This window comes from Schistocerca nitens, chromosome 1, assembly GCF_023898315.1.
Source record: "Schistocerca nitens isolate TAMUIC-IGC-003100 chromosome 1, iqSchNite1.1, whole genome shotgun sequence".
Classification (NCBI taxonomy): domain Eukaryota; kingdom Metazoa; phylum Arthropoda; class Insecta; order Orthoptera; family Acrididae; genus Schistocerca; species Schistocerca nitens.
In genome coordinates this window covers 130903442-130925360 of record NC_064614.1, presented here as the reverse complement: position 1 = coordinate 130925360, position 21919 = coordinate 130903442, and the positions used below count along the sequence as shown (strand labels likewise).

At 40.9% G+C, this 21919-nt stretch overlaps 1 protein-coding gene across 1 annotated transcript; it reads right to left on the bottom strand.

Moving 5' to 3' along the window:
- Positions 1 to 934: 934 nt before the first annotated feature.
- LOC126243002 (prostaglandin reductase 1-like) lies at positions 935 to 21349 on the bottom strand. The gene is made up of 3 exons (XM_049948131.1): positions 21038 to 21349; positions 6327 to 6674; positions 935 to 1608 (listed from the first exon to the last, which is right to left on the bottom strand). The coding sequence occupies exons 1-3, from the start codon at positions 21236 to 21238 to the stop codon at positions 1156 to 1158; spliced, it is 1002 nt and encodes a 333-aa protein (XP_049804088.1). The 5' UTR covers positions 21239 to 21349; the 3' UTR covers positions 935 to 1155.
- Between the last annotated feature and the right edge of the window lie 570 nt (positions 21350 to 21919).

Genomic DNA, 21919 nt, shown 5'->3' with positions numbered 1-21919 from the left:
GTAAGAAAAATACAGTTAATTCGTAAATTAACGTAGATCGATGCACAGCAGACGTGAAGCAGACGGCAGAATACTTGAATAAAACAAAGATATGTTTCAGAATACATTGTCGAAGAAATAAATTCTGATCCTGTTATCAGAGTCCAAATGAAACTCAAGAAAAACTGAAAATGTAAATGTCTCAGTTACAAAAAAAAAAAAAAAAAAAAAAAAAAAAAAAAAAAAAAAAAAAAGAACAGTCAACCCAAATTGCGTAATAGCAATAGCCCCATGAGCCTAGTTATCAGTTCCAGTAGCCCTCCGACACACCACATTGCAAAGTCCACTTCCTGACATTTAGCTGCACATTAATAAATAGATAAGAACGGATATATATATAAAATTCCTCCGAATTAAGCCACAATATATAAGATATATAGATCTAACATGTGAGAAACATGTCTTTTGATGTCCAAAACATATACACATTAATCCCACACAGTAATACAACCAACACCATACAAAAGCAACTGGCAAGAGACCCTAATTCACCAAATACCAGTACAAGGAACTGATAGGAATCATGAAAGTAACCACTTGAGTGAAACTAAATTCAGTTTAACATCTTATCCACATAAAAAGGAAGGCCTCCGAGCAAAAGCCTAATTTCATTCATACCAGCAAACATCTTAATAAATGATATTGATAATAGAATTTGTGAAAAATTAACACAAAGTTCAAACATAAAGCCTTGTACTGTTCCACATTTCGTTTTAAATCTCGTGTGCCTGTACCAGACAATAAAGCACTTAAAAATAATAACAATGCTCCTTTGTTTGAAAACGTCATTCCAATGGAGCAGTACACTAATGGTGACGAAATATATAAATAAATTATAACATAGGTAGAATGTAGGATTAAGTGGTGTGAGGGTAAATTAGTAATGACTCCTATGTTATTACAAAGTTATCATTTGTTTCCATACAGAAATTACAAATTAATCCCGATACAGAGGTCTGACGACGTCGATTATGCTACTTATTTACAAAAGTGGTAATACAAGCTGGCGACTGTCTTTCCATCTATATTATGTGCTTATTGTGGTGAAGCGATTGCTCTCAGTTTCCTTAAAATAGTGCTCCAATTCTTGAATTCCAGTTACACGGACAAGTGATGTCACACTTTAACGACAGCTTTACCCAGGTTCTCGCCCCTGAGCATACCGATGAAAGCGTCTGGCATGTTCTCAAAGCCCTCTGTGACCGTCTCCCTGTATTTGAGTTTTCCCTCCTTGATCCACTGTGCCATCTCCTTAAACGCCTTGTCCCACTGGCCCAGCCACCGGGTCACAATGAAGCCCTCCATCTTGAGTTCCTTCCCGAGCACGTGTATCTGGACATCGGGCACCATGGCTACCTTGGTGGAGTTGTAGGTGGAGATGCAGCCGCACACGGAGATTCGGCCGCGTTGCCTCATGTTGGCAATCACCGCTCTGCTCTGTACGCCTCCCACGTTGTCGAAGTAGACGTCGACGCCATCTGGAGCAGCCTCCTTCAGCGCCTTCTCCACGTTCACCGTCTTATAGTTGAAGGCGTGGTCGAAACCTAGCTCCTCCTTCAGCCACTTGACCTGCAGATAGGATGTAACAGAGAAAGAAAATTATTTACATGTAAAAAAAAGGAGAAATGCATGCGTCATGCACGATTAGTAGTGTGAAGACCTTATAAAATACAGTGGTTGGACAAAAATTTGGAAACACAACGAGAAATCTATACTTGAACTTAAGTGCAAGTACTAGCGAATCCCGCTTGTTGCGCTGTTGTATTTGGCCACGAACGGCACCTGTCAATCTCCTCAAAACGTTACGAATGACAGTCGTGACCAGAACCACTGGTCTGTGTAGTCGCGAGTGGATTGTGCTGGAGATGAGTGAAATCGAACGTGGGCAAACTGTTTGTGGTTGTATGATGGGTGCTTCCATACTTAAAGTTGCTGGAGTTTCAAGAGGTACCGTATTCTGGATTTATACCACATACAAGGAAAGTGGAGAAACATCGTCTGCTAAGTGACAACGCGGAGGAATGTATGTGGTGACTGATCGTGACAAATGGTCGTTGAAGAAAACATTTACTTACTTTACGTCTTTGGTAACAACCTTTTTGTCAACAGATTATCAGTTGCGGTCGATTATTTTGCATCTTCAGATGTGTTTTATAAAAACAATATCCTAATGTACTGCTGCCATAGAACATTGTTTTTATAAAACAGATCAGAAGATGGTTATTATAGACCGAAACAGGTAATCTGTTGACAAAACGTTTGTGACCATATATGTAAAGTAAAGGATTATAAAGAATCCTCCTCGATTGCAAATTGAAACCGGATGTTGACCTAGGTTTTCGGCGCGGATAACCACGCCTTCTTCGGAACACACTAAAACTACCAACTGCCTAAAGAGGCATGGTCAAACATTAATACAGAACGCCCAAAAGGGCAAGGGACTCGCATAAAATGTAAAATAAACGGTACGTGTGTACCATGTCAATAGCTGTACTAGCTCTCAGGTGGAGTTTACCTGAGAGCCCGCAGCCCACCGAACATTTGCTCGGGTGAGGAAGCACGCTTCTGGCGTTTGAGCTAAGTACGGCTATTGACATGGTAGACACGCACCGTTTATTTTACATCTTATGCGAGTCTTTTGCCCTTTTGGGCGTTCTGTATGAATGTAGGACCATGCCTCGTTAGGCAGTTTGTAGTTTTAGTGTGTTCCGAAGAAGGCGTGGTTATCCGCGCCGAAACCTAGGTCAACATTCGGCTTCTATTTGCAATCGAGGCGAATTCTTTATAATCATTAAATTATTCACGATTGCTGACACGCTGCAATGTTAAACGTTCTAAGGTAAAGGAAATTTATTATATATTCGGGTCGAAAATGGATTGCAGAACTGAATGTCCCATTCGCGAAACCTGTCAGCATCAAAACAACATATTCACGGAATCGTAGGGTGAGCTGTAGTTCCAAAGTCAGATATTAGTCGTAAAAAAAAGACCGTAACAAAAAGTACGCAGCCGAAACCTCAAAACACTGTCAATAGAGCAAGATAAAAATGACATTCGGACGGATGAGTCTTGTTGCACATCGTTTCCAGCTTCTGGCCAAGTTTACGTCCCAAGTGTAGAGCATGGTGGGGGTCGGTTATGATTTGGGCAGCAATATTGTGGGTGGTTAAGCCATACTTCCTCAGACGTGCACCATCTTCTATGTTGAAATGCCTGTAGGCTTTTTACCATGGAACATATGATACTTAGAAATGAACTATGTTTCTTCGATGTCTAACCAGTTTTCCCTGTACTGAAAATGGAAATTTATGTTATCTGGGAGTAGGTACTGCCTCAAAATATTTTTTAATAATAACTGGCATTTTAATTCCAAATAAAAGCAGGTGCTGACAGGTGTGGAAATTGCCGAGCTATCAGTTTAATAAGTTACCGTTCGAAATACTAACACGAATTGTTTACAGACGTATGGAGAACCTGGTAGTAGCAGACCTCGGGGAAGACATGTTTGGATTCCGCAGAAATGTAAGAACACTTGAGCCAATACTGACCCTATGACTTATCTTAGAAGATCGTTAAGGAAAGGCAAACCTACGTTTACAGCATTTGTAGACGTAGAGAAAGCTTTTGACAATGTTTACTGGAATAGTCTCTTTCAAATTCTGATTGTGCAGGGCAAAAATACAGGGAGCGAAACGCTATTTACGATTTGTATAGAAACCAGGCGACAGTTGTAAGAGACCAAGCGCACGAAGGGAAAGCAGTGGTTGGAAGCGAGTGAGACAGGATTGTAGCCTATTCCCACTGTTATTCAATCTGTATATTGAACAAGAAGCAAAGGAAACAAAAGTAACATTTGGAGTAAGAATTATTGTCCAGGGAGAAGAAAAAAATTGGGGTTTGACTATGACATTATAATTCTGTCAGAGATGGCGAAGGACTGGGAAGACCATTTCAACGAAATGGACAGTGTCTTGAAAGGAGGATATAAGATGAACATGAACAAAAGCAAAACGAGATTAGTGCAATGTTGTAGAATTAAAATCAAATGATGTTGAGGCAATTAGATTAGGAAATGAGATACATAGACTAGACTTTGCTATTTGGGAAGGAAAATAACTGATGATGGTCGAGTAGGGAGGATATAAAATGCAGAATGGCAATGACAAGAAAATCGTTTCTGTAGAAGAGAAATTTGTTAACATCACACGAGTGTCAGGAAGTCTTTTCTGACAGTATTTGTAAGAAGTGTAGCCATATATGGAAGCGAAACATGGACGATAAACAGTTTAAAGAAGAAGAGAATAAAAGCTTTTGAAATTTGGTGCTACAAAAGAATACTGAAGATTAGCTGGGTAGATCATGCAATTAATGAGGAAGAGGAATTTGCGGCACAGCTTGATAGGGATCGGTTGGTAGGATATCTTCCGAGGCATCAAGCGATCATGAATGTAGTATTGGAGGGAAATGTGGAGGATAAAAGTCGTAGAGGGAGACCAAGAGATGAATAAACTAAGCCGATTCAAAAGGATGTAGGTTGCAGTAGTTACTCGGAATTGAAGAGGTTTGCACAGGATAGAGCAGCATGGAGAGCTGCATCCAACCACTCTTTCAACTGAAGACCACACAAAAACAACAACAACCACTGGTTTTTTATAATACTAATTCCTAATTCGACTCCACTTACTGCCTATTAGTGTGTAGTCGATTGTAGCACATTTACATCTGAACATTATAATTGTTCCTAAGTACTCGTACTTTGAAGAAAATTTTCATATTTGTAAATTCCTTATTTTTCCAGAATTCAGGACTCTCCCCTACTTGTGAATAACCTTTAATAACAGATACATAGTACAGGGTGAAACAGGGTGAATGGTCAGTATTGTGGGATATGACAGGGATGATAGTCTGAAGCAAAGAATACTTCATGTGGACATACACCCTTATTTCAAATGGTTTCGGATGTATAGCGAATTTAATGCTCATTTTTATTTATTTTCTGTTATCCTATACAGAAGAACTATTTTTAAAGAGGAATTTTACTTCCACATTCAATATAGATTAGTGCACTACTTCTGTTTTATAGATATCTATTAGCAGGAACAATAAAACAGTTAGAATAACGAATACATGGCCGCCCTGGCCCACGCTGACTGTTACCGCCACACAACATCTGGTTATCCTTCATGTTTTACTCTGCCAGCTGATATATATCGATAAAAAGTGTACAGCATTACACTAATTTGGGACAGCTCTATAGAACGGGCACGTAAAATTCAGGTTCAAAAGTAGTTTTTTCTATGCCGAATAACGAAGAAGATTAAATGTGTTCAATCTTGGAAAGCATTCGGAACTAGGCATATGTCCAGGTAACGTTTTTCGATTCAAATGATCGTCCCCTTTGTACCCCTGAATATTATTGATTCCTCCTGGGATACACAGTGTGCCACATGTCATAGCGATATAATGGACTCAAGTTTCCATTGCCACTCTGTAATTATCAGAATATGAACTCCCTTCTGGTGATATGCTCCACTCTGTTTTAAAGTACCTCTTCCATGAAAGTTAATAGCGGATTAAAACTGTGAGAGGGACCGAGACTCGAACTCGGGACCTTTGCCTTTCGCGGACAAGTGCTCTACCGACTAAGCTCACCATCACGACTCACGATCCACCATTACAGCTCCAATTCTGCAAGTACCTCGTCTCATATCTTCCATACTTCACAGAAGCTCTTCTGCGAAGTCTGCAGAGCTTGCGCTCCTGGAAGAAAGAGTATTCCGGAGAAATGGCTCATCCACAGCCTGGGGGACGTTTCCAATATGAAAGTTTTACTCTGCAGCAGATGTGTCCTGATATGAATCTTCCTGTCCGATTAAAACTGTGTGAGAGACCGAGACTCGAACCCAGGGCCTTTTCCTATCGCAGGCAAGTGCTCTACCGACTGAGCTACCGAAGCAAGATCGACGAACCGCTCTCAGAGCTTCAATTCTGCCAGTACCACATCTTCTACCTTCCAATGTTCACAGACGCTCTTCTGGTTGCGTATTTGCCCGCGAAAGGCAAAGGTCCCGAGTTCGAGTCTCAGTCCCTAACACAGTTAGAATCTGCCAAGAGGTTTCATATCAGAACGCACTTCGCTGCAGAGTGAAAATTTCATACCGGAAATATCTCTTCCATGGATGGTACTGTCACTTTTTCGGCTCTTAATGAAGTATTCTTCACTCTTAGGAAATTTCCAAATAAAAAGCGAACAGAAGTAAATGGGACAACTCACACTAAATGATTACCTTTAGGTCGGAGCCCGCAATTCCGATGACCTTGCAGCCCTTAATGCGCGCTATCTGCCCGACTATGGAGCCCACGGCACCCGCCGCGCCACTGACGACCACCACCTCCCCAGGCTTGGGGTGGCAGATGTCGAGCAGTCCGAAGTAGGCGGTGGCTCCCGGCATTCCCAGCACTCCCAGCGCCAGCGACAGTGGCAGGTCTCCGTAGTCTGGCACCAGCACCGGCGGCAGGATGTCGTCATCCGTTGGCGCCATGGTCATCACTGTTTTGTCACGCCATCCTAGTGACGCGACCACGTGACGTCCCACTGGGTACTCCGGCGAACGGCTCTCGACGATACGCGCCACCTGGAACCAACCAGAAACAAGCGGCCAGTCTGTCAGTAGTGGAACCAATCCTGAAAAAAGAAAAAAAAATTCAACCGCAGGAGACCACACGTCTGTATAACACGCTATTGGGCTTTTGAAATGGCCTCTGTTTGGTGTAGCTCCATGTTAGGTAAGTAAGACATGACACTTACATTCACAACATGCTCACTTACTGAGACCATATTACCCATACGTACTATAACTGTTATATAGTAAGTACGTTTCCAGGTTGACTCTGAACAATGCCATTTGCATAAGTTTCATATTGTTGTTAATTTCGTAATCGCTGTTGGAATTATCATTACCTTGCAGAACTCTAGGCAACCTCTTAAGTAACATGTTAAGCAATAGTCGGTTTAAAGTGCATCAAGGAGAAGAGAAAAGCAAATGGCATGTACTCAGTGACGGACTACCTCAGGGCTCTGTTCTTGTTCCAGTGTTATTCAACCTTTACACAGGTGACCTGCCGAGTTTGACCCGCCGAAAATTTCAATATGCAGGTGAACTGGCAATTTCATGTCAGAGTGAAGACCTTTCTGAATATGAATAACACCTGACAATCAGCTTTGCTGAACTTGTCCCCCAGTATTCGTCACCAGTTGGTTCAGATTTGGTTTTCACTTCCGATTCCGAAACATTTTCTAAAGTATGGAATTCCATTTCTTCTCTTTGTTGCGTTTCGGCGGTCACGTCTTTCATGCTAGCCACCTGCCCCTGAACAATGGGTTCTGCGGTGCACGTTTCCCACTGTTCGACCAATTGTTCCGTACCCAAGTCTACCAAATTCTGGTAATTGTTGCCTTCATTCATTTTACAAATTTTCAATATAAATGACAAATTTCAAATCTAATTAGGATTCCTCCCACTACTTATTCTCACTGACGTAACGACCTGTTCGTATTCAGTACTTTGTTATGAGATTTGCACAATGCAAAATTCGTGTCCAGAACAACCGCAGATTCGAAGATTGTCCTGCCACGGTCGCCTCGTGTAACCTCCCCCTCACTTATCGACCTTAACGACTGTGATAAATTAAACGGCGTGTACGTAATGGAAATTTGGGGAAATCAATCATCACCGAAGTTAATCAGTCGTTAAAGAGGGAGGAAATGGTTACATCTTAATTAAAGGAAAACTGTAAATGAAACTGATGGAAATTAATTTTGAAAAGGGGTAAAGTTAATAAAGAAAGTAAACGTGCGGTCGTTACATTAACAATTAACTGGTGTTAGCTAGATATTTGAGATTACGGGAAAATTGCGGTCGCCAGTCTTATGGACAACTACTATAATAACTGAAAAACAAAGGTTATTGCACATATAAGTGGCACTAACAGCGTGGCAACTGAAGGTTGACAAGTGTTGTGTGAAAACTGAATGTTCGTCAGAAGTAATAAATTTCGCTACACTCTGACTTAATTTAGCAAAAGAATTCATAACACTGGAAAATTGGAAGTTAATTTAGTGACTGAAATTAATAGTGAGCTTTGTTTCTGAAACACTACGAAATTCAGTAAAATACGGTTATTCTTGGGCTACCTCAACAATCATTTCAAAAGCTACTTGAATCTACGCAATTTAGAAATAAGAGATTTAACTTTGAACTTGAATTAAATGATTCTGAACAATTAACAATAGTAAAATTTAGTACGTACCAAGCTGAGCTGCAATCACAGGTAAGCTAAAATATGGTAACAAAAGTTGCAGTCTTATTTTGTGCTTGTGTAATCCTAATATTGTAGCCAGCTATGAATACCTCAACTGAACTTTGAAATTAAAGCAGTGAATTGGAATGATATTACTTTAATGCTGGCGTTAGAATTTCAATGACACTCGGGTTCATTCCAGAAAAGGAAGAGATTCTACTTGGTAATGCAACTGGGGCAATGAGCAACAAAGGTTCATGCTAAGTTGCTGTATTTTTGTGATGGAATAGTTTTAAAAGCGGAGGTCTGCCATACAGTTCTAAAACTTTACATGTTTCCAGTCTTCCTTGTTGATTGATTGAATGTTTGAAGTCGTCGGTCGAGGAGGTGGCGACAGTCACTCATTGTCCTCCTTCGTTGTTGCAGAAGCTGGATGTTGGCGTGCCTTCTTCTCGACACTGTCACCAGGCGAAACAGGCTTTTGATGTGCGCCAGCTAATGCTTCCCGTCCGCGACACCATGTCAGAAACTATCATAGCAAGTCGAACGCAATTACATGCTGCCAAACCCCAAAAGCACGGCAACTCGCGGGAGCTTCACACAACACACTTGCTCCACCGCCCTACTCCAGCCAGACTCTGCTCTGCCCGCGCTCCACGTGGCAGAGTTAACACTACCAAAGATCCTAAACACTTTGGTTCTCCACATGACCTATCGATGTAATCGTTGGATAGCATAGTTTTCCCTAGGCCAGACCCAGCGTGAAAATACAAATAATATTTACAAAACAAACTAATCATACATCGACGTAAATGCACAAAAATATGTATACAAATTGTAAAACAATTACATTATACAAAGACACCGACATGTCATATCTTCAGGTAACAAAATAAGGAAGAAATTTATAGTACAATAGATGGAGATAGGAGGATATGCATTTCCGGCGTTACATGGCGACTGAGACCAAATGTTTCTAAAATCGATGTAGGCCTGTTCCACCTCTCTAATCGCCTTTCATCAGCAAAAATCAGTCGGCCCTCTTGGCACAATCACATATAACGAAAGCCCAAAATACCTGGGAGGCACTCTGGACAGAACTTTAACATACAAAATATACCTTTCCGACCTGACGAAGAATATACAAACACGAGTGAACCTTTTGAGAAAGCTGGCAGGCAGTACATGGGGAGCAACCACATCAGTCCTCTGAGGAGCATCCCTTGCACTGGTATGTTCTGCAACAGAATACTGTGCACCATTTTGGCTCCGAAGCGCCCACATAGTGAAAGTAGACATCCAACTGAACTCATTTATGAGATTAGGAATCAGAGTGTAAACGCGAGTGGCAAGCTACAAGAACCCGAAACCACGAACTCGTAGACAGTCCAAGAGTTCCAGTTCCAGGCTTCCACCAACCAAGGGAGGTGTGGGTGCAGTTCAACAGATATCGGACTGAAGAGGGTAGGTGCAAATGCAACATTCGCAAGTGGGGCTTTTCAAGTGACAGTGTGTGTGACTGCGGTGACACCCAAATAATGAGCCACATTGTGAATGAATGTCCAATCAGACGCTTCCCTGGTGGCACTGAGAAGCTCCATCAAGCATCTCACGAGGTACTCCGCTGAATCGAGACCATCAACACCCGAGTGTAGTCTGAGCCGTTTTAAATCTTCTGTACTGTATGTAATTTCACATGTTCATTTTTACATATATTTCATGGTTTTGATAAATGAGTATTAGTGTAATTGATGCATACGATAATAACAATAATAATAAAGTAAGTATGAATGTATTTATATCAGGCTGTTTAACAATTCGTGTTACACACTTATGGAGGCTGTAGAGAGGACATAGTACATCAAGTTTAGCATATTATCCCATGTCCAGAAACGTCACTGATATTTACAGGCTTACAATTATTGAACAATATTAAATGAAATCGTCATACTTCTAAACAGTTTGCATTCGACAGTTAAAACTGCACAGTTGGCTGTGGCACATCATGGGAATTAGTGTGCGGCCCGCATCTCGTGGTCGTGCGGTAGCGTTCTCGCTTCCCACGCCCGGGGTCCCGGGTTCGATTCCCGGCGGGGTCAGGGATTTTCTCTGCCTCGTGATGGCTGGGTGTTGTGTGCTGTCCATAGGTTAGTTAGGTTTAAGTAGTTCTAAGTTTTAGGGGACTTATGACCACAGCAGTTGAGTCCCATAGTGCTCAGAGCCATTTTTTTTTGAATTAGTGTGCGCTCTATGGTTTGGTTTAGCGACGAAGTCCACTCTCATTTGGATGGGTTCGTAAGCAAGCCTAATTGGCGCTTTTGATTGACTGAGAATCCGCATTTCGCCATCGAGAACTCTCTTCACCCTCAATGAGTGACTGTGTGCTGTGCAATGTCCAGTCACGGAATAATCGTCCCGATATTCCTTGATAGCACGGTGACTACCGAAAGGTACATGAAGGTTTTGGAAGACGATTTAATCCTCATTATCCAAAGTGACCCATACTTGGACAAGGTGTGGTTCATGCAGGATGGAGCTCGACTCCATCGAAGGAGGTTCAAATGGTTCAAATGACTCTGAGCACTATGGCACTTAACTTCTAAGGTCATCTGTCCCCTAGGACTTAGAACTACTTAAACCTAACTAACCTAAGGACTTCACACACAGCCATTCCCGAGGCAGGATTCGAACCTGCGACCATAGTGGTCGCGCGGTTCCAGACTGTAGCGCCTAGAACCGCTTGGCCAACCAGGCATCGAAAGAGCAGAGTGATGTCCTGGAGGACCGCATTTTTGTTCTGGGATACCCAGGTGCCAGTGGCATGGACCTCTATTGGCCATCATATTCTCTGGAACTGAACATAAGCGCAAGAAGTTGAAAATATCACTTCAGTTGTAAATTTCTTTTATTATCATAACCAGTTTCGGGCTCTCATAAGCCCATCGTATGGTGTCGCAACAGTGACTACCTGTTCTGAGCTCATAGGTAGCAAACTGCTCCTAGTACACGACCACCGCGGCGCTTGGGGGCCACAGCACAGTTCAGACACCTGATGATGGGCTTATGGGAGCCCGAAACTGGTCGTTTCATAAAAGGAATTTACAACTGAAGCGGTATTTTTAACCTCTAGTATAATGCTCAGTTGCGGATGTTCGTCCAGCAGGATGGTTTGAACATAATGACTCCGTTTTTGCGGGGCTGTATTAAAAACAAGGCGTACAGCAATAATGCCAAAACCACTGATAAGCAGAAAACAGCCAGTTAGGAGGTCATCGACAATGTACCAGTATGGTAGGAAACTTTCATAAGTGCTAATATGTACCAAAACAAGAAAAGATATCCAGTAAACATGGCTCTAAAATGTATACCTCAGGAACACTTGATCATCTCCGCTAGTGTGAAACATCTATATTAAACAAGGGCAAATAGCTCTTTAAGGTATGTGTTTTAGAGCCGATGTTTCCAGAATATTTTGTCTTGTCTTCGTCCATATTATCACCTCTGAAAGTTGCATACCTTACATTAACAACAACAGTACCGTAACATGTACAGAGGATAGGCAAAACAATGCAAAAAGTGGTAGCAATGGGATGGTTGTGATTGACAGTCAACAATGAGGGTAAGGTACGTGTCGCGCCGGACTGTGCAAGTTCAGTATAGACTAGGCATCAGCGGAGGTTGTTTACGAGTAGTGCACACTTCGTATTTGTATTCAGAAGCCGTGGTCGATTTGCAGTGAAAAAGTGTGCTCTGCAGTGAATGTGCGCCGCTCGTGGCCCTTTTTCTTTGAGGTAACCGAACGCGGATCCCCAGTGGCAGATCCATTAAAGTTAGCAGCACCATCGGAAGGGCATTTTACTAGTTTAATGTTAGAAAATTTTCGTCATTGCAGTTCACTGACAATTGCTGTAAACATAGATTCAACTGTAATACTCTTTAATTATACCAGAAATTAAAACCTTTACTGCACTTCAAAAGACGGAAGACAGCACAAGATAAGGAACTATAGAAGACTGGTCACTCCGGTTAGAAACACTTGTTGATACGATTTTCATTCAGTAAAAGTATTTATCATGGATAATTGTTTCATATTGGTTAGCCGGCCGAAGTGGCCGTGCGGTTAAAGGCGCTGCAGTCTGGAACCGCAAGACCGCTACGGTCGCAGGTTCGAATCCTGCCTCGGGCATGGATGTTTGTGATGTCCTTAGGTTAGTTAGGTTTAAGTAGTTCTAAGTTCTAGGGGACTAATGACCTTAGCAGTTGAGTCCCATAGTGCTCAGAGCCATTTGAATCATTTTGAACCATATTGGTTATCTAGAACCTTACCAATCTAGTTTACCAATTCTGAAACAGAATATTTGCAAACGTATGTCGATCTTTCACTTTGAAATTTAATTCACTTTTCAAGATTAATGTCGCTTTTTGGTATTATCTTGTGAACTGGAGGTTTATATTTTGTTTTGTTGAGAATTCCTTCCTTACCAACAAGAAACACATTTCCGATTAAAGAAGACACTGTTTGGCGATGTAACACATTCTCAGTTTCATTTTAATTAATTATATGCTCATGAACTTGAGTGTTTAGTCCCTGTAATCTAGAAATTTCAGATGCCAAGGGGTTGGTAGGTTTTTCTGACTTGGTGTGCTTTTCTAGCTTCAGTAGCTTTCCGAAATTTGTTCAAAGGTACAGAAATGAACACTCTCTTAGTTTCTTGAAGAGCTTCGTTATTATTTTTCAAATGCATTTCACACAATTTGGAAAAAGCCCCACCCCAATAGCGTCCAAATTACTGCCAGCTGCACCTACGTTCCCATTTTCAGTGGTACTTAATTTCGTGTTCAAAACTTTATTTACGATGACGACTTAAGAATGTATCAGAAAAGGTACAAGTTTTCGTTCGAAGAATGAGGAAGAGAAATTAAAGATTCAATATGCAAATCACCATCACATTCGCAACTATTTGGTTGTGTAGAATCAAACTCGCCTATGTCTTCTGCAATAAGATGTCTTTTATAAGAAAAGAAACCAAATGTAGACTGTTGCTTCGACACTGTATTTCGGCGCTAACGCTTCTTTTCATACGACGAAGTGACTAACACGGCACGCACCCTGTATAATGACAACACTCCCCCACGAAAGGGATAATATTATTGCAACTGAAAGATATTTAATTGTACTTGAAATTTGTGAAGAAATTGATAATCCGTTCCATTACATCGTTGCTGCTGATACAGTAAACAGCGTAAGAACTGAGATAAAAGTAAGGTCTTGGTTGCGAAGGATTATATATTTATTTTTTTGTATCGTAATCGCATTTCGCCGAATTATTCGCATCGTATAATCGTTTCTATGGATTGCGTGCGCAGTTACTAGTTTCTGTAATGTGAAGATGCCTTTCTCTGTTTTTCTTGTTTTTGAGTCATCAGTCTTCTGACTCGTTTGATCGACCCGTCATGAATTCCTCTCCTATGTCGACTTCTTCATCTCAGATTAGCACTTGCAACTTACGTCATTTATTTCCTGCATTCGCTCCAATCTCTGTCTTCCTCAACAGTTTTTGCCCTCAACTGCTCCCTGTACTACCATGGAAGCCATTCCCTGATGTATTAACAAATGTCATTATCACCCCGTTCCTTCTTCATCTCAGTGTTTTCCACATTTTCCTTTCCTCTCCGATTCGGCGCAGAACATCCTCATTCCTTACCTTATCAATACACCTAAGTTTCAACATTCGTATGTTCCACTTTTTCCACAGTCCATGTTCTACTACTATACAAAGCTGTGCTCCAAACGTACATTCTCAGAAATTTCTTCCTCAAATTAAGGCTTATGTGTAATAATAGTAGACGTATCTTTGCGAGCAACGCCCTTTTTGCCAGTACTAGTCTTCTTTTGATGTCCTCCTATTTGCTATGTCCGTCATTGGTTATTTTTCTGAGTAAGTAGCAGAATTCCTTAACTTCATCTACTTCGTGACCATCAATCTGACGTGAAGTTTCTGCTGTTCTCATTTCCGCTATTTCTCATTACTCTCGTCTTTCTTCGATTTACTTTCAATCCATATTCCGTACTCATTAGACGGTTCATTCCATTCAGCAGATCATGTAGTTCTTCTTCACTTACACTCAGGATAACGATGTCATCAGTGAATTGTAACATTGATATCCTTTCACCTTGAGTTTTAATCCCACTCCGCATCTTTCTTTTATTTACGTTATTGCTTCTTCGATATATTGATTGAGCAGTAGGGATAAATGACTGCATCTCTGTGTTACATACTTTTTAATCGGAGCACTTGGATTTTGGTCGTCCACTCTTATTATTCCTTCTTGGCTCTTTTGTATATTAGTACCCGACTCTCCCTATAGATTACCCCTATTGTTCTCAGAATGCCGAACACCTTGAACCATTCCAAATTGTCGAACAATTTTTCCAGATCGACAAAGCCAATGAAAGTGTCTTGATTTTAGTTTTGTCTTGCTTCCATTATCAACCGCAAGGTTAGAATTCTCTCTCTGGTGCCTTTACCTTTCCTGATGCCAAACTGATCGTCATCTAACACATCTTCTGTTTTCTTTTCTGTTCTTATGTATGTTACTCTTGTTAGCAACTTGTATGCGTGAGCTGTTATGCTGATTGTGCGATAATTCTCGCGCTTGTCAACTCTTGCAGTACTCGGAATTATGTGGATGATATTTTCTGAGCGTCGGATGGCACGTCCCCAGACTCATACATTCTACACGCCAACGTGATTAGTCGTTTTATTGCCACTTCCACAATAATTTGGCCTGCCGGGGTGGTCGAGCGGTTCTAGGCGCTACAGTCTGGAACCGCGTGACCACTACGGTCGCAGGTTCTAACCCTGCCTGAGGCATGGATGTGTGTGATGTCCTTAGGCTAGTTAGGTTTAAGTAGTTCTAAGTTCTAGGGGACTGATGACCTCTCAGAAGTTAAGTCCCATAGTGCTCAGAGACATTTGAACCAACCCAAAAATTTTAGAAATTCTGGTGGCACGTTATCATCTCTTCTGCCTTATTTGTTTTGACTTTCCTATAGGTTTAGTCCCTCCTTCCGACAGTCATTTCTTTTTGATTTCTTTACATTTATCGTGCGGCCACTCCGTGTTGGTTTTCGTGCACTTCCTATTTATTTTATTCCCCAATGAGTTGTATTGCTGTATTCCTTAATTTCCCTGAAAATTTTCACACTTTCTTCTTTTGTCTGTCAACTGAAATATTTCTTCTGTTACCGATAGTTTCTTCGCAGTTACCTTCTTTGTACCTATGGTTTTACTTTTAAACTTCTGTGATTCCCCTTTTTAGAGATGTCCATTCTTCTTCAACTGTACTGCCTTTTCAGATGTTCGTTTTTGCTGTATCTACAGACTTAGAGAACCTCAAGCGTATCTCGTTGTTCCTTGGTACTTCTTTGCGTATTGATTTTTCAAGACTAATCACTTCAGCCTTCTTTACTTCACTGCTACATTGTGATCTAAGTCTATATCTGCTCCTAAGTACGTCTTACAATCCAGCATGTGATATCGGAATCTCTGTCTGTCTATGATGTAACCTAACTGAAATCTTCCTTTATCACCTGGCGTTTTCCAAGTATACCTCCACCTCTTGCGGTTTTTGACCCGATTATTCTCTATTACTGGCTGAAATTAATTACAGACCTGAATTAGCCTTTCTCTTCTCTCATTACTCGCCCAAAGCCCATATTTTTCAGTAAACTTTTTTCTACTTCTTACCCTACAAAAGTCCCTCATGACTATTAGATTTTCATCCCCACTTACGTACTGTATTACCTTTTTAACATCCTCAAATACTTTCGCTATATCTTCGTCTTCAGCTGGCGACGTCGGGATGTATACCTTAACTGCTGTCGTCGGTGTTGGTTTGCTGTCGATTCTTACAACATCAACGCTATCACTGACATGATGACAGTAATACACTCTCTGCCATATTTTAATATTGATAACGAATCCTATTCCCGTTATATTGTTTTCTGCCACTGTTGTTGTTACCCTATACTCATCTGCCGAAATCCTTGTATTCTTTACATTTCATTTCACTGACCCCTACTATATCTAGATTGAGCATTTGCATTTCCGTTTTCAGATTTTCTAGCTTCCCTACCACGTTCAAGCTTCTGTCATTCCACGTCCCGACTAGTAGAAATTTATCGTTTCGTTGGTTATTCAATCTTTTTCTCATGGTCACCTCACCACTGGCAAGCCCCTCCCGAAGATCCGAATGGGGTACTATTCCGGTTTCTTTTGCCAGTGGAGAGATCATCATGATACTTTTCCAATTAAAGGCCAAATGTCCTCTGGATACATATTATGCGTATTTAATGCAGTGGTTCCCATTGCCTTTTGCGCCCTCTTCGGGTTTATCACTACCGATTCTTCCCTTTTTAGGGGCAGTATTCCATCCCTAGGAGAAGAGAGTGCCCTGAACTTCTGTCCGCTCCTCCGTCCTCTTTGACAAGGACGTTGGCAGGATAAGGGTGACTTCTTATGGTGGAAATTTTCGGCGGCCGCCAGTGTTTCGTATTAATCAAAATTTAATCGGAGGCTGGTTTCGAACCCGGCAGCGAGGACTAATCAAAGACACTACCCCTATGCCGCGGGTGTGGTAGATGTCTACCATCCGCGAAACGAGTAATTGAAGTTTGAAAATAAAAATCTCTTCACCCAAGACTATATTTTTATTTCATATTGATAATTATGGGAGATATTTTTATCTTTTTCTTCTTTCTTTCCTTCTACTTCGTTTAGTCTTTGATGATTTAGAATATCTGTTGCATTTTCGATAATATGAAACGAAAATTTGACTTTTCTTAATTAATATTGTTACATCAGTCTCTTTTAACTGAGTATGCAATAGTGTCAGCGTGTATTTGACCTTCTTTGTAATGCTTTTGTGAAATGCGCTGTGTGTGAAAACATATGTAGTACGTAGGACAGCTATGTGCTGTGTGTTGCTTGGGCAATATCGATAGATGGCAGTCGAAGAGTGACATTAAGTGCACCGTCGTTATGTGCGCGCCTGTGTTGCGCAATCGTTCTAGAAAGAAGCAGTTGAAAAACTATGGCCGCGTTCTTATTTTTTCGATCACTGTATAAACTAAATTTCGACGAGGACGTTACAAAACGAAATGGTGGACAGTGAATACTGTGAGCGTCATTGAGTACTATAAACAGCAGTGATAATTATCAAGCGAATGGACTGTAAATAACGCTGTTAGAACAGTACTGTTTTGCACGTAACTGATTTCCATGAGTTAATGTACTTTGAACTTATTATCTTGTGTGGAACTTAATGAGTAGCCTGATGCTGTTTGTTTGGGGGACTTTTGAAGTGTTTATAACGTATGGTTCTGTTTCCGCCAGCACTCTGAATTTTCGATTGTGACTGCTAAAATCGGACCGACTGTAACTGCACGATAGGCGAGTAAATGTGCATTCTGCACTGTTTTGGAACTGTGTATAGGACGTTAGAAACAGAAACGCCGGTGTAAAGAACGTTGTAATCGTACACATATTAATGTCAATTCATACAACAACAACTTCGTCTAACTGCTTTATGACAAAACAGATGCAGCGCAAGACAATGTTATCGTACACTGAGGAAGAGGATTTATCCATTGTAATTTCATGGCTGATGGGGCTACAATAATTAAGCTGCCAGCATCACGGAGTGGCTGCTGACGTCACAGTGCATCGTCTACAAAAAGATAAGCTGCAACGCTAAGCTCTCTGTCCCTGTAAAGACTCAAATAATTTCGTGTGGATTCCAATGTAATGTCTTTCTCTTTTGCTATAAACTTTTCGCAATATTTGTTTTCCTTATAAATCAGTGTAATTTCAGTGAAGCGTGTTTACTATCTATGCTGACATTGTTGATCCTCCATTAATTTTAGCTGTTGCCACTTACTACCAACACCTCATTTATTCATTTTATTGTGGTTGTTACTGCAGGTGTAGAATGTATTGTTTTCGTGGGGTGTGTTCTCACGGATGTGTGTAACCTTTATATAGAGCGTATCTGGTACATTTACGTGTTTTGTTGTGGTATGTCCCATCCCGCCTATGTTGTGGTGGAAACTACCATTAAATTCTGAGCCACGACCTATCCCAAATAATTGTTCAAATGGCTCTGAGCACTATGGGACTTAACATCCGAGGTTATCAGTCCCCTAGACTTAGAAATACTTAAACGTGACTAACCTAAGGACATCACACACATACATTCCCGAGGCAGGATTAGTACCTGCGACCGTAGCAGCAGCGCGATTCAGGACTGAACCGCCTAGAACCGCTCGGCCACAACGGCCTGTTGACTAGCCCCAGTTAGGCGGCTCGTCCGCCGTTGTTGCAAGGCACGCTACTGGTGGGACATTCCAATCTGACAGCTGACGTTATTTTACGACATATTCATGAGCAAGTGCGGAATTATTTGGCTGCTATAGTTATAACTGTACGAAATTTAGGCATTTCCTTATTTATGCGAATTTATTTGAGGGAATTTTCGTGTTCTACGTTCTTTAGGTGTTTGTGGTCAAACTTTGGCATAGTTACTTTCGTTAAATTTGAAAGCAAAACGATTTTTTGTTAGTTTAAATTATCGAAATTCACTGTCCAAATCATGCAGAGTATATCCATGAGAACCATTTTCTTTACATGTCGCTCAGTTCGCGGCAGGACTGAGGAACATAGCATGTTATGGCTTAATTTCGTTACACTACCGAGTCATTTTCTTCACACACTTAACTTAAATTCAACCAATTCATAAAACTGGGTGCAGTACTACCTAACTAAAGCGCATTGTGCATTGTAGTGCTCATACTAGAGCCTCCAGGGCTAAGTAAAAATGAGCAAAAGAGTAGTAATTTCAAGTTGCTGGTGAACTGAACATTTAATTGGCTAAATTGACTGTTACAAACGTCTTTGTGTGTTCGCAAGTATTTCATGTGTTTTCATTTTAGTAACACTGACATAGCAGAAGTTTTTGTTGTTAGGTAAAGAAGTCATTACGAGCTTTCCTGGATTCATACGAATTTATTATGATATAGTGATTAGTGTTCATATGTCAAAAGTGGAAACGAGTTTAATTCATCACCCCATATCTTGTTACCGTGAAGTGAGTATCGACTGCAAACTAAGACATTAGTAGGATAATGAGTTCCATGTGAGACCAACTCATTTGTGAATTATATCACATATAACCAAAACAGAAACTGTTTCATGATTTCAAATTGAATTAAAAGCCTGATTTCACAACTAACATTTATTCAGCAGATGCTGGAAGACGAAAAGATCATGCAGAACACATTCGTCAGTAATCCAAATACATTAGATGAATTAATACAGCTTAGACTCTCAAACTACAAGAGCACTTTTCGAATCAGCACCAAAATTCGTTAAGACGAGGCCCTTGACTCCTAAATTGGGAGTCCCTTTCAATTTCGGGAGATTATATTTTGTTAACATGTGACAAACGGCAATCAACTTTGGTTACTAATACATTATTATATATGAAACCGAATTTAATATACAATGAAAGACTGAAGTAAATATTAACATAAATAAAAAAAAGCCTTCAAGTAGGTTAATTATATTATTTAATCTTTGCTTTTCCATTGTTTTGTGACACAGCTTTTCTTAAACTGGTGGAGAGAGACACGTCTTAAAAAACATTTTTTGTAGACGCCAAGCTTCAGTTGACAGTGAGTTAATGTTGCGGAAAGTCAGGCTGATCTACAATTTAAGCCATGCATGGGTAAATGGGCTAACCCTCAAATGTAAAAACTTAGAGATACGTTGTAGAAAATCATCTGCTACCAGTCACAATAAGGTTATTTATTTTCACACGACCGGTTTCGGGCTTGCGCCCATCTTCAGGTGTTTATACATTCATGTACATGTTTGTCCTTTTGGAGATCAATAACATGTGACGAATGGCAATCAACTATGCTTACTAATACATTATTATATACGAAACCGAATTTAATATACAACGAAAGACTGAAGGACAAACATGTACACGATTGTATAAACACCTGAAGACGGGTGCAAGCCCGAAACCGGTCGTGTGAAAATAAATAACCTTTTATTGTGACTGGTAGCAGATAATTTTCTTCTCCTCATAAATGAAGTCACGCAATTCGACAGCATCCACTATGGATAAAATTCATTTAGAGATAAGTGATGCCGTCTGTTGCTGGCTGCGGGAACTATCAAAACAGACATATGTCTCACCCCTAACTATCACATTAGGAAATTTGAATATTAGGATGTTAGGATATTTTGATAGATCCCGTACCCAGGAACAGATGGCAACACTTAACTCTAAGTTTCCACGTTCGAGGGTTAGCATATCGTCAGTTCGTCTAACTCTTGTGAAAACCAAGCAAAAGTAATTTGGAAAATACAAGAAAGCATGTCCAGTATTAGTAATGAGCAACTTCTGATAATAGCTACAACAGCCACAGTACAAGTGAACTTCCGGGCTACAGACCTGAAATCGAGTGCTGCCATCAAATTCATCACATTACGAACGAGGAAATTCTAACGGTGTGGTTGTGGAATAGTTGTGTTTCTATAGGTAGCGTCAGATGGGACAGAAGATTGAATAGGAATTTAGTGCTACTGTTAGCTGAATTTGACAGACAAGTGTAAATACTACGAACCTGTGATCCGATCATGGTAGACCCAACCTTGTGCATATGCGTGTACGCCCTCTGGTAGGGGTCGACGCTGATGTACTCCGCCTCGCACAATATCTGCCCATTCTTCAGTGATGGTAGTTCTTCTTTCTCGATACTGAAGTCGTCGACTTTCGGCTCTCCATTGAAGAGACTTGCAATGACGAACTTGCGTGCCTTCGACATAGATGGCTGCTGCGTCAGTTACGTACGGTAGTATTTCGCGACTTGTTTAGCTGCCTTCAGATGGAATAAGTCGGATGTTGTCGTAGCTGAAGCGCTCACGTAGCTGCTGCCGACGCGAAGTCTTTTGCAAGGTTATACGCCGAGCCAGGTCTCTTATATCAGGTGGCTTGATGATGCAATAGTCAAGGGCACTAGGGTAGCTGCAAGGCGGCCGCTATCTGTGTACGGACCGGCAGAGAAGGAACCGCTGCGTCATCCAAGCATATCAGCGAGACAAGTCCTCCACATATTCCGAAGTCCCATTGCGACGTGCCGTATTGAGAGTCGTAACACTTCGAATAACTTCCTTGTACCGCAATGATGATGTCTTGTTTATTGCCCGACGTATTATTAGCAGCAGTACCACACCACCGCCGAGTCTTTAAAGAATCCATCTCTCACATAGAAAACAGCATTTCTAAATTTTGTTGTAAGTCATTTAGCGCCCTCATTATTAAACACTGGATGAGTGTAGTCTTCGTAATTTGCCCTTCGATTTAAGAGAAGTTAGTTTTTCACGCTTCTCAACGTTTAAGATGTCATGTGTTTTGAGATAGTCATTTCCTCTGCTATTCAACTCTCAGTTGGAGTGAGGGAAAAACGACTATAATTGCCTACATCTTCACGTACATCTACATGGAT

What these genes read in the sequence shown, in the direction of transcription:
- LOC126243002 (XM_049948131.1), bottom strand. Translation starts at nt 21,238, where the DNA reads ATGTCGAAGGCACGCAAGTTCGTCATTGCAAGTCTCTTCAATGGAGAG. An exon ending in CTACCATGATCGGATCACAG is followed by an intron (nt 6,675 to 21,037) that starts GTTCGTAGTATT and finishes GGTTGGTTCCAG; the next exon opens with GTGGCGCGTATCGTCGAGAG. An exon ending in TTGCGGGCTCCGACCTAAAG is followed by an intron (nt 1,609 to 6,326) that starts GTAATCATTTAG and finishes TCCTATCTGCAG; the next exon opens with GTCAAGTGGCTGAAGGAGGA.